Genomic DNA, 13480 nt, shown 5'->3' on the forward strand with positions numbered 1-13480 from the left:
GCTAACAGCACAATGCTAAATGGCAAACCTTTTCTACAATTAACAGGACGTTTCTGTGAAATTGGGAAGTGTCAAGTGGTGTGTAAATAGGGCTCCAGAACTCCCACGACTGGCCTTGCAAATCCAAGACACAACCTCATAGCTGCAGGAAACAGCTGGTTTGCAAGGACCAGCTCCTGTTCTGCCATTCACTGACTGAGGGAGGCAAGAGATGAGGTTACTGAAGAAGGGATGAGAGAACTGAACGCATCAGGGAAGAATGCTAAAACTCCACCTTCCCTAACAACAGGTCTCTTTACTGGGCAAAATGGGGAAGCATTGGTGACTCCTTTCAAACTCTTCACCTTATTGACCAAAACACTGATGTCATCCATGCAACAGCTGCCAAGGGCAGCAGCCACACAAATAAGACAGCAGACCATCCAGGAGAGAAACACATTGGCAACAGCTGTTTTTCACAGACAAGGGCGTAAGTGAGCACAGAAAAACACAGATAGCAAAAAGACAGAAAGCAAACTGAACGCTCAGGAAAAGGAATGACAGGAGAGTCAGAACCCCTTGGGATTTCATGACAGGTTGAAATGTGGAATTTCAAAATGTTGAGTGAGCAGCTGGCAGCAGTGTGCACTTTCAGCCTTCTAAATTGTATAATGCATTAATCTGAAAGCATTAAAAATGGGGTGAGGCACCGTATGGAAGTTCTGCTGTGTGCTGAAAAGTAATAAAGAAAAGTGTCTGGTTTCAAGATTATCCTGAAGCAAGCTATTTAGTGGCCTGGCACTCAGCGTGGTACTGGGGACCTGGATGTGAGAAATAGCATACCCAGGCTCTTTCGTGGTCAAAGAAGGGGTGGCTCTCTGCTGAGCACATATCAACTCTCATGCATACTACAGATAAAAGCGTGGTCTATGCTCTTCCTGATTATTTTTTGGAGAATTTTTCTCATTGAATTAACTTCAGAATTCTTCAAAACAGAACACAAAATGGAACGTATGAGCAAAAGCTAACCCTGAGTGTGGAAACGGCTCTGGCAATTTTATTTCAGGACTTGGAGAAGCTCACTAAGGACAAATGAGTAGTTTTCACACTTGCAGCTCACTGCCAACAGGCAGGGCTTTGCTAAGGCACTGACAGAGTTCTTCCAAAGACAGTGCCCCATAAAGATACACTGTCGTGACAAATAACTTCAGGACATCTGTAGTGTGATGCACGCACTTCCAGACATTTCAATACTCACCTTCCCTCCATCAGCATTATACTCCTTCTCATCCCCCTCCAGAAGTCTGGCCAGGCCAAAATCGGTGATCTTCACATGGTTTGGTGATTTCACCAAGACATTGCGGGCTGCCAAGTCCCGGTGCACAAGTCTTCTCTCTTCCAGGTACATCATTCCCTGAAGGATGAAGAACAGTGGAATAACCTTAATGAGTCTTACATGTTTGGTTGTTAGAACTTGTAAGATCTGGTTCCCTTAATACTATTCACAGTAAGAAAAAAGGTCTCAAGGGCAGAAGTTGAGCGTTGCCCTTGCTGTGAGCAGGAGTGGGAACCCTGAGGTTCTTTCCAATTTGAACCATTTAATAGTACTTGCCAAAGGAAAAAATAATTAAAAAAAAAAAAACCCAAACCCAACCATCAATACTTTGCTCCAGCAAGTTTAAAATCTGGAAAGGTGAGACAAAGAAAATAAGTATTCAGACAGGAAATCTAAAGAGCAGAAGGATTAAGCAACTTAGTCAAAGCCTGAGAGAAATTTGGCCAGATGGGAAAACAATCCCAAATCTCCTAAGTTCTGGGCAACTATCTTCAGTTCAAGACAAGGAATTCATCTCCAAGTACCTGAAGCTGGACACGAGTTCTCAGTACCCTCAGTGGATTAGAGGGAAAACAATTCCTTATTCCACGGGCTGCAATCCACTTGCCTTTTCACTCCCTTCTCATTTTGCATGTGTAGTTACAGTAAGTCATTAGGTCAATAGCTGTATTTTTGTGTGTGTGTGGGTTTTTTTGTTTTTTTTTTTAATGAACATGTTCTGCTACAAGTACTTTTGTTATCAAGCCCATCCAGCTGCCTTTAAAAATAGGTAATATATGATCAGACTACCTAATTCTAACCTTTTTTTTTTCTTAACTTTGATGAGAGACCAACCGTTTACCATCAGTATTGAAGTTCACATGATGTTTTCTGACACTGAGATGAACACCACAGCTTGGTTTTACTAATTATATGACATGTAAAGGATAGTCAAGCAGGGTTACAAGCCTGTAATTTTATTAAAAGCCATTTATGACATTAACCGTCATTATAAGAACCTAGAGATGAAATTATACACTTGATAATTACCCTTACAGTATCTCTTAATATATTAGCTCTCTCCATATAATATATATGGTAATTTTAAAAAAGTCATCGTTAAATACCAAAGAGATCATATTAGCCCATGATACAGACGATAATTCAGTGAGCCACAGGCAGTCATTAAAACAACCATATTACTCAGCCTTATGGGCTAGATTTTATTCTCTAACGGAGTAAGAAGCCCACAAGTGCCTACCCTACAGATATCAGGAGGACAGTGCCTATGAGTGAGCCACTGCTTGTGGTGACTGGGCCAGAATGCAGTGGTTTCTTGATTTCTTTACAAAAAGCATCAAGTGGAGCTCTGAACTGCTCTGGCATTTAGGCAAAAGATTTCAGTGCCAACACTACTAAAAGATTTGAAAATGTGTGGGAGAGCATTTGGCATAAACACTGTTTCACTTCTAACATGGTGGGCTTTGCTGCAGTCAACATGAAGGTGGCTTTATAGGAGACACAGGGACTCTTTGGCACAGAGCAGATTGAATGATTTTTAAAAGCACTGCTAGCTGCAGCAAGCACACCCTCCTGCCAATTGCAAGCCAATGATTTTGGCCAGTGAACATTGGAAATCTGGGTCTTTGAAAGGGTAACGATTTTTGATATCAAATTAAAACCTGTCAGAAAAGGACAAATAAATCTCAGAGGTCAACCAACTGTGCGTGTCACACAACAACAAACACATCACGAAAGCAGAGGCACCGTGCTTAGCAAAATGATTACCAACTGGAGACGTCCAACCAGAAGGAGGCCGCACAATCCAAAAGCAATGGCAGCGTAACGGAGGAACAACGGCCACAAAAGTAGCTTTATAAAACCACATCTGTGACAGCAGCTATCAGAAAGAGCTTCCAAGGCACTGCCAGCCCTTCACCATGCCTTCTTAGTCTGACTTTACCTCCCTTACATACTTAATTTCCAAACATGGAGAATAACACTTAAGGACATTTGACTGTTTATTCTTCTCATTCATCTCAATCTTACACCATCATTCAATATTTTCTTCAAAAAATTACATTTTATTCAGCTTAATCTCAAGCTGTGTTATCAAGTTGAAAGATTTCTCACTGGCAGCCTAAATTATATTCCTACCCAACACCACACTTGGTTTTCTTTTTTCTATTCAGAATAGAATCTCTGTATCATTATCCTTTCAGTTTACCTCACCTCTGTCAAACAAGCTTCTCAGGGCTTTTTCCCACCTGTATTATCTGCAAAGCTAAAAACAAGCTGTGTAGGGTTGACAGCTACAAAATCCTATGGAGGTCCGTGACCTGCAGAAATGTAAATGCTCTTAGGAATACTCTGTGTGAGCATGTTTGATTTTCCTGATATCCTATCAACAAGTTCTGAAGGTGGATGGTGTAAATATGAGAGAAAAGGTATATCTATATTTGTTTTCAATAAGCGAGATTATACAAGCAGAATGGAAACAATCTAAAAACAGGAAGCCTACACTATTCACTGTAGCAAGTGTCAAAACACACACTACGCCAAGAAGCATCATTTGAAGGCATTTTCAAAGCTGGCAGGAAAAGAGTTCTCTCTAAATCTAATCCTTTTACATGACGCAGAGACACGTTAATGAAAAAATACCCTCAGCATTACACAGCTGGTATCTCCACCACCCAACAAGCCCCTGTTCAAATGCCAAGAAGGCATTTTAGGAGAGCTGCAAGTAACCTTAGACCCTGACCAATGGAAAGGGATCGGCTTGTACTAATGACACTTTACAGCCTTATCCAAAAGACCCTCATGCTGTGCCGTTTGCAGAGTGATCTGCGAGGCTAGAGAGACAAAACTTCTCAAGACTTGATGTGTCCAAGTTAAAGCTAAGCAGATCTCATTAAATCTTAACGTATCAAATGTCCAGACAGCAATAAATGTCACACCTCCGATTACCTAATGGGAATACCCACAGTAGAGTGGGACTTGATGCTCAAGTCACCAAGAGGAGGAAATTCAGCAGTAAGTCATCAAGGATCATTCATCCCGTCATCTTTGAGCCCCGATTCACCTCACACAACCGACACTTCTTCATCACAGTCAGGAAAGAGGTTTCTTGGCACAGAATGTCGTTAGAAATGCAATTACCTCTAGGATCCCTTAACATACAGTCACCCTTGGAATCAGCGCTTAATGCTATTAAGAAGTCAAACAGCCACTGCAAACAGCTGTAATGCTGATAAGTTGAGAAAGTCCGTTTGGAATTGCAGTCTGAGCAAGGAATAGCCTTTTATCTTCCTCAGCTGCATCCCTTGTCCTCAGCCAGAGTCACGCACAATGACAAACGGGTGCTGTACAAATCCTCACCTAGAAATACGTGGCATCACAACTGCCTGCAGCCCAGACTCCTCTTCACCTAATCATGCAGCTGTGAGAATGTAGATTCACCTTGCACAAACACACATTGAAGTCTTGGCAAGGGTGTTTGTATGTGTCACAGAATCACAGAATGGCCCGGGTTGGAAGGGACCTCAAGGATCATGAATCTCCAACCTCTACATTTAATACTAGACCAGGTTGCCCAGAGCCCCATCCAAACTGGCCTTGAACACCTGTAGGGATGGGGCACCCACAACCTCTCTGGGCAGCCTCATAAATAAATGGCTCAATTTGTGTTAAAGGTCTTTCGTCTTTTCCCGTACTGTTATTGACCCGCTCTGCCTGCCCATGTGTTCCACACAGCATCAGGGTGACTACGAACAGTGCTGAGAGTTAGAAAATCAGGTGTTAAGCAAAGGCAGCTGTGATCAGTGATGGGAGGTGGACATGAAATATCTAAATGCCCACTAGGAAATCAACTCCAGCAAGAATTTCCTTTCTGTCATTCTGCAGCCTCCATAGTTTTTTATGTAATAACCTGAGGAAATAAACCTTTGGTAAAACTAGCTGAAGTGACGCCTGCTCTCTGCCCAATTAATTACTCTCCAACTTGGCTAGGGATAACATGGAATAGAAACAACCGTGTTGAATAGACAGTGAGTAACAGATGTAGAAGAAAAAAGACTGCTATTACGGATTGTTTGTGAAGCGTCTGGGAGTTTGGACAGACAGACCTGGTATGGTCCTGCTCTTCTTCTGTTGTCCAGTGAGGTTGTGGATGCCCCATTCCTGGAGGCATTCAAGGCCAGGCCGGATGTGGCTCTGGGCAGCCTGGTCTGCTGGTTGGTGACCCTGCACATAGCAGGGGGTTGAAACTAGATGAGCATTGTGGTCCTTTTCAAACCAGGCCATTCTAGGATTCTCACCAGAAAAATGACAGACCAGAAAACGAGGTACTGCATGATGGCAACAAACTGAGGTGGGACACTGAAAAATAGACTGTGTATCAAAAAAAACAAGGGAAGCCAGAAGAAAATAAGAGGGGACAGCTTTCTCCCCCAACCAAATGCTGCACTGCAGCAGGAAGTATCACCTTGGATCATAAAGTATGAAGACTCCCAGGACTGCAGGTATCAGCACAAGATGATCACCAGAGCAGCATTGGAATGAAAAGAACGAAAGTATTTAAAAAAAAAAAAAAAAAAAAAAAAAAAAAGGCAAACGGAAGCTTTTCTGAGAAGTTATGGCTTTGTTCTCTGGGATGTCTTGCCTTTAAGATGTGGTCACAATTTGCTGTTTTCTTACTTTATCGCTAGCATTACTTTCTGCAGCTGCCATTTGTCTCCCAGTTCCTGAGGCAGTTTTTTGAGCACACTGTCCATTTGTACACCTCACAGGGCTGAGCACTGCAAGCACAGAGTGCTTCAGCTGCTATTTTTTTGCTTTCTTGCACTCTCCTGGACTTTCCTTAGTCCCACGCCCAGCTGAGGATGCTTCTGGATTCCTTTCAAAGGTTGTGATTGCTGCTCAGGGAACGTCCAGCTCTCCAAATCAACTGAGCCTTGTCTGAGAGCTCTTTCCATTAGGCTTCTGTACCTCATTTCAGGAAAAAGGTTATTCATTACTCAGGACAGAATTTAAGCAGGTACATATTTTCACTGAATGCAAAATCCCTTTGGGATAATTACCAGAAATGAACTGAAACTGTGTTGAATCACTAACTAAAGTATATGCATATGTCTTTGCAAGATGCAAGACTTAATTCTGCCAGACAGTTCAAATTAAAAGCAATGAGTATAACCAGCTTGACCTGCCCCAAGAACTGTAGCAATACTAGTGGCCAGATGCGCTGTAAATACTTTTGCAGTGGGACTTTTTGCTGTTTCTACAGTGAATATTATTTTCTCTCTAAATAGAGGGAATGTTGATCTTAAACCATCTTCAGCAGCATAAAGAAATTAAGAACAAACTACCTTTTTTTCGGTAATGACTTCCACCCACCAAAGCCAGCACACATGGCAGGTTCATTAAACAGGCATGTGAACAAGAACATTTCAAGCCCAGCTCGAATCTCACGGACATTAATCTCCAAGCATGGAGACTGCCCTCTTTTCATCCTAATAACTTGAGGTTAGCTTAATATCAGGACTACTACAGAAAGCTTGAAATGATCATCTTTCCCCTGCTCACTCCATGAAAAAAGTATAATTTTACCCAGGGCTAAATACACTTTCAAGGAAAACGCGGTGCCCTTTGTTGTCATGAGCAACCAGAATCATCTAAGTAGCTGTTACTCCAGAGATAGCTGTGGGAGGGAAAAACTGACACCGCTCTGAAATTCACTGACTCAGCTGCAGAGGTGTGATTCGTTCTGTATGTACGGTTGCAAAGCTGGGGCTGAAGGCCATCCTCACAGTGCAGAGAAAGTGAGGGGTGCTAACAGCTTCAGTCGAAAGCTGACAGACTGGGCAGGGGACTGGCACCTTGTGCTATGTGCTTCTCCACCACATTACTGAAAATATCTGAGTTCAGCCAACTCAGATAAAGCTGGCAAGGTTCATCTCTGCACCCCAGGCTGTGCTGTATAACACCAAGTACTTGGGAGTTCAATTGTTTTGGATTTTACAGGGCAGACAAAGGAAGCTTGTGTGATGTAAGATACCTCTTCCCCTCTCCTGATCCCTTGATCCCTCTCTCTCCCAATGCTATTTTCTCTGTAATTCACTTTAATTTGAAGTAATGTGCTATTTGTGTGTGACAGGTCATATGTTGGGCTCACGGTGCTTTTACCTCCAGTCTTTAGATGCATCCTTAGGACACAGAGCTAACACAACTGGTTGGATTTTCATCCAGTCCCTTTGAACCTGTCCATGTGGCCAGCTCTCCTCTTCTCAGTCCTGTAGCAGCTTTTGCTAAATGGGCTGTAGACTACAGAGTTCACACCACAGAAAAGCAATCAGAAACTCTATGTACTTGACTTAGGAAAGAAAATGCCAGTGCAGCTGGATTATTACCCCAATGGAAAGGCAGCCAGTGTAAATACACCTGGGCACCTAACTCAAGCAAGTTCTGTCATGAAAAGACCTCGCAGTGACATTCTATACACAGGTTAGTCCTACCTCTCTATTCTTTCTGCTCACAAGTGCAATCACACCTTGGTTGACCCAGCAGAAGCACAAGGTTGAAATGACCTGGCTTCATTACAATCACAGGAGAACACATGATACTTGTGACAATATAAACAGGTTCATTACCCATCAAAAGAACAAACTTTCTTTGGGAAAAAAATTCTCCATCAGGCCTCTGCTCTGCACCATGCACCTGCTGCATTATACCTGATCCAGAATTAGGAGTCCTAGAGCCGGATTTACTGCACTGCTGAGCACAGGACAAATGCAGGTTATTCCAAAGACGTGATTCATAAAGAGAGAGCGAACACAAAGATGAGAATTAAGCTTACAAGCTTATGGCATTTTAAAATGTGACTGAGGTGAGCAGCCATTGTGCTGGCTCAGACCCCCCTGCAATCCTAAATTCAAATCTCTGGAGTGTATTCTCACTTCTCCAAACCACAAGATAAATGGGTTACCAATGAACTGATGTTGTAGAGTCCTTAATCCTCAGCTGTCCTGGGTGGGTGTTGAGTTCCTACGGTGTCACCACAAGAGGACATTGTTCTGCTGCTACCATCAAGCATCCTCCTTGTCTGAACTGCTGCAAGGATGAGTTACCTCCCTGGCTCCCCCAGATTATGCAGATATCTGGAAGAGCTGTGCTGAACAAAAGGTCTGCAAAGCACTTCATGTTCCTCTGGTGAAGGATGTTATATAAGAACTAAGCAGCACAAGTAATGAGAAACAAAGCAGGCCTTTCAATACTGCCCATATTGTGTGCATCTCCAAGTTCTGCTCCCATCTACCAGCACATCTGTGTGCAGCTGCTACATGGGCTTTTTAGCATGGGAGAAAACAGTTCACTCCTATACTTGCAATTCCTGAGGAAGGGAGCTGTAGGGGTTGCATCCAACCACTTTACCACTGACTCACTCTCACCACAGGGCTTCCTTAAGACAGCTGGACCCTAGGTGCTCTCTTAGGCCATCGTCAGTGCCTTCCCCCAGGAAAACTGCTTGTGTGACTGCTTCACTCAGATGAGATGTCCCAGCTTCCTTGGCTGTGTGGACACAGGTTACAGCAGTCTCCTGCAGTGCCTCCTTATTCTCAAAGCAAGAGAACAGGAATGTTCTACAACCTTTGAAGAAAATCACCGTGGCTCACCTTACTGTACTGCAGCCCAAACAGGTGAGAAGAACTGTAGCCTGTAGACATACGCTTATCGTAAGTTTACCACCAAGAAGGACACAGTAACCCAGATACAGCTCTGCAGCTTCTCCACACCCTCAGGAGGCCAACAAAGATGAGATACACAAATATACTTTGCTTCACAGACACACCGAGGGAGTTTTTAACCCTCCAATTACTGCCCAGAATCAAAAACTGTAGTAAGAAAAACTTAATAAAGTCAGCAACTCATGAGTAAAGGGTCACCCCCAACGCTTTGATAAAGTACTTAGCAACTGATGCCTCTCTGCTAGCTCTGCATATCTGCTCCTCACAAGGGCTTATGAAGGAGACCACACAAACCAGTCAGGTGTTTTCAAGAGACTGTCCTTTGTGTACACTGCCCATGCAGGAGCAGAAAAAAACCAAGACAAATGGACACAGTTTTCTGTGCTACTGCAGGGAAACCCTTCCCCAGCTGTACCATGGGGCTGGGGCTCAACGAGCCACAATTTAATGCTTGCTGTGTCTGATAACACTAACATAACTCCCCTTCACCCTGTAAGCCAAGTAATATTTAGCATCACAGAATGGTTTAGGTTGTAAGGGACCCAAAAGATTGTCTAGTTCCAGCCCCTCTGCCATGGGCAGGGTCACCAGCCACCAGACCAGGCTGCCATGGCCCCAACCAGCCTGGCCTTGAATGCCTCCAGAGATGGAGCACCTACAGTTTCTCTGGGAAACCTGTTCCAGAGCCTCACCATTCTCTAAGTAAAAAAATTTCTTCCTAATATTTAAACTAAATCTCTCCTGTTTTAGTTCAAAGCCATTCACCCTTGTCCTATCACTATCAACAGTCCAAGCAGTCGGATTCCCTCCCACATGAAAGCTCCCTTCAAGTACTGCAAGTTCTCCCCAGAGCCTTTTCTTCTCCAGGCTAGTCAAGCCCAACTTCCTCAACCTTCATAGGAGAGGTGCTCCAGCCCCTTGATCATCCTCATGGCCCTCCTCTGGACCTGCCCCAACTGTTCCACATCCCACTTCAGCTGGGGGGCCCTAGGTTTAGACACACAACACCAGATGGGGCTCCCAAGGACAGAGCGGAGGGACTCCTTTGCCCTGCCACCACCCCTCTGTTGATGCAGCCCAGAATACTGTTGACCTTCCAGGCTACAAATGCACACTGCTGGCTCATGTCCAGCTTTTTGTCCATCAGGACCCTCAAGTCCTTATCTGCAGGGCTGACCTCAATGAGTTCTTGTCCCAGTCTGTGCTCATAGCTGGGATCGCCTCAACTCAAGTGCAACACCTTGCTCTTGGCCTTGTTACACCTCATTAGATTTTTGCATGCCCACTTTTCAAGCACATCTAGGTCCCTCCAGGTCTCCTCCAACCTAAGCCATGCTATCATTCTGAGTGTGTCCCATTCAGGAGCTCCCCATGCACTTCAACCAGCACAGCTGTGGTAAGTGCTTCCATAATGATGGGTAGCTTTGAACGACCTGGAAGGGATGCTCCTTGAAACTCCAAGTCTGCAGAGCAGCCTGAGTTTGGAGGGTTGGCAGCATACTAAACAAAACGCTGCCTTTCCCCACCCAACCACTGACCTCTTGCCAACGCAATTACCAGCAGGAGAGTACATTGTGTAGTGCATTCACTCTCTCCAAGAAAGTGTATTTAAAATGGATTACTTCTGCTCCTTAGGCAGGCAATCAATAGAGATGTGGACTGCAATAAGTACAGGGATGTCTGTGGGTTGCAGCACTTATCCTTTGTGTCTCTTCAGAAATTAATTAAAAATCAATGAAGTGTGCAGCCTATTAATAAGGAGCCTCCCGATTAACCAATACGAGGCCAGCCTTCCCTCGGTTTCAGAACGAACATAGCTACAGCACAAACACATCAGAAACTTGCCAGCAGTTCCAGCAGCACAGTGGGGACTGGGACATCTCACAGCTGTGCCCTGCACCCCTCTGCACTGCGACATTCTCAGCTTTCTGCATACCTAGTAAGCACCCTCATTTGTCTCCAATTGGTTAAACAGGCTGCTTCTGCAAGATGAGCTTTGAATAATTAAAAAAACATCCATTCATATTAATTAACACTATCATGTAGTAAATTAACCAAATATTCAATAAGCAAAGCTGTATTCGGGGAACGTGGAAGATGGAAAAACTTAATGGGGCAGAGCCTAGGACTGTGTTTAGGTCTTTGGAATCCCCAGTCCTACCATCCCTTAGTTACAAGGCCACTTTTTTTTTTTTTTTCAGACATTTTTCCAATGGAAGTGCACTGACTGAATGGCAGCATCATTTGGATGCAAGGCTTTCCAGTACTCACCTTAAGCTGTGTGCTATGGTAATGAATCTGCATAGAACAGGTCTTCTCTGCACACCGTGTACTCTGCCTGCTCAGATGAGACCGTGTTTTTGGGCAGCTGAACTACTTATTTTCCCTTCTATTGAGCACACAGGGAACGCTGTGGTTGCTGGTACCTTGTGTGCTCAGATGAAAATCCTTTAACAGCAGCACACAGTAGTTCCTGGCTTTGCAAAAAGCAAATACATACACAATCCCAGTGAAATACTTAACAGAGGAATTTTTTTTTTTTTTTTAATCTTAAGCCGCATGTTTCATAGGGCACTTTTGGCCCATTTGAGACCTTTTGGCATTACACAGTATTATTAAATAAAGCCCCAGTGACTTTTTTACCTCAGCAGCCATCATGGCTGGAGCTGAATTTCTGAGGCTGGCTCCTTGGCTTGAGAGACGCCCCCAAAGCACACACTGCTTCAGTGCTCTGCACGACCACTTCTGAAGGTATCCTTTCTGTGTAAACAGGTACCCAACAGAATGGAAGGGCTGCTTCTCTAGGAAGCCATCATCTTCACAAGCTATTCCATTGCAAGGGTCACCAGGCTCTATAGGAGAAAAGTGGGACGAGGGCATGCTTACTCCCCTCCTGATACTGTTTTCTTCTCACATGAGCACAGCAAGCGGTCAGGCTACTCTCTATGAGGGCTTCTGCTTAGGATTGCAATGTTGTTTTACAAAAGAAAATGGTCTGAATTTATTCCAAATGCTTTTGATACTCTGATTCAAGTGAGTTCTTGAATAAATTAAAGCTTTGAACTTCCAAACTCTGTTGCCAGTAGGTTTCTGAGCACTTCTTAAAAACCCACATCATAGGTAACCATGGTTACCTATTCCGTACTATTTTTTTTTTCTTTTCTAATTGAGAAGCTTATGACAGCTGACAGAAGAGGAGAGGCCAGCAATGTAAACAGAGTGTGCTATCTGATAGTGGCTGGAGAAAACTTCTAAATAATCCATTAATATTATTCAATAAATCCAGATGAATGCTAGGATGGGGTGAGTGGAAGACAGAAATTTGGTTTCAATAGACAGATATTTGCCCCCAGCTAAAATGTCACATTATTATTAATGGTTCACAGCATCGCTGTGTTGACAGTGAGAGCCCACAGAGTGTGAGTCAAACTGCTCCCATGCCCTGTGAGTTATGTGCGCTCAGCCCGAGCATCCTTTGTGTGGGGCTGATCACTGCAAGGAGCTTGTCATTTTTCACTCTGGGATCCTGAGGAGGATGTTTATAGCAGATGATTTATCAAGAAAGGTATGAAATGGCTGGATGCTTCTTAAGCTTATGAAAGCCAGGCACGGTGACTTTGCACTTGTGAAGGAAAGGTCTGTTGATCACTGCCTGCTGCATGGGGATGTGCGACCGGCGCCTTTCCTTGCTTCTCTGCATGCTAGCTCAGCTCTAGCTAGACAGCAAGATCTACTCCATGGTTGTGTAGGGGTAATGCGTCCAAAGCAAGGCTAGAGGAGCCCTCATGTTACTCTACCATGTATGTGTCACTCACACCAAGTCAAGCACGCTTTTACCCTACAGGAAAGCAGAATGACTCAGACCATTACGGAGCACAGATGGCACTAATGCTTGATGCTGTACATTGCTTCACCCATTCTGAAGAGCGGGCCTACAGTTTTACCAGCAGACCATATTTCTGATCTTGTAAACATAAAAAACCTTCCAAAATATCCCCAAACCCAAACTGCCTATGTCCTAGAAAACATCTAAATTCAAATTTCAAAGCCCATTCAGGTTTAATGTTAAACACAGCACTGGAGATTTTGGTTCCCAGCTTTAAGAAACTTCTGAGAGAGTGAGAACTGGCTCCTTCAGCTGATCTCTGCAACCTCCTGGCTATAGCAGGTACTTCAGTTAAAGCCATGTTTTTGTCAAGTCGTTTCAGGAGTCATGGATGCCATAATTTATTCGAAAAGAAAGACAACTCGTGACTTTGACATCTTAAGATTTCAGCATGTGGGTGGGTGAATAGATTGGAAATTTGAGAGTTGTTGAGCTGAAACAGGTGACCTGAGAAGAACAAAGAGAAATCGGGGCAGGTGCATTTCCACAGCTAGTAACTCTCAGAGTATATTAACACTTAGTTCCTGGCTCCCTAAACTTAAAGGCAGCTTTCCAATTAAT

At 43.9% G+C, this 13480-nt stretch overlaps 1 protein-coding gene across 8 annotated transcripts in view; it reads right to left on the reverse strand.

Moving 5' to 3' along the window:
- Positions 1-13480, reverse strand: part of ERBB4 (erb-b2 receptor tyrosine kinase 4) — a 515280-nt gene that overhangs the window by 31934 nt on the left and 469866 nt on the right. For all 8 annotated transcript variants that reach the window (XM_085228854.1, XM_085228852.1, XM_085228851.1 and 5 more), the window contains one exon: positions 1238-1393. In XM_085228854.1, coding sequence (XP_085084980.1) covers positions 1238-1393 — 156 coding nt within the window. The remainder of the gene's footprint in view (positions 1-1237; positions 1394-13480) is intronic.

The sequence above is a fragment of the Meleagris gallopavo genome, chromosome 7, assembly GCF_905368555.1.
Source record: "Meleagris gallopavo chromosome 7, MGAL_WU_HG_1.1, whole genome shotgun sequence".
Taxonomy (NCBI): Eukaryota; Metazoa; Chordata; class Aves; order Galliformes; family Phasianidae; genus Meleagris; species Meleagris gallopavo.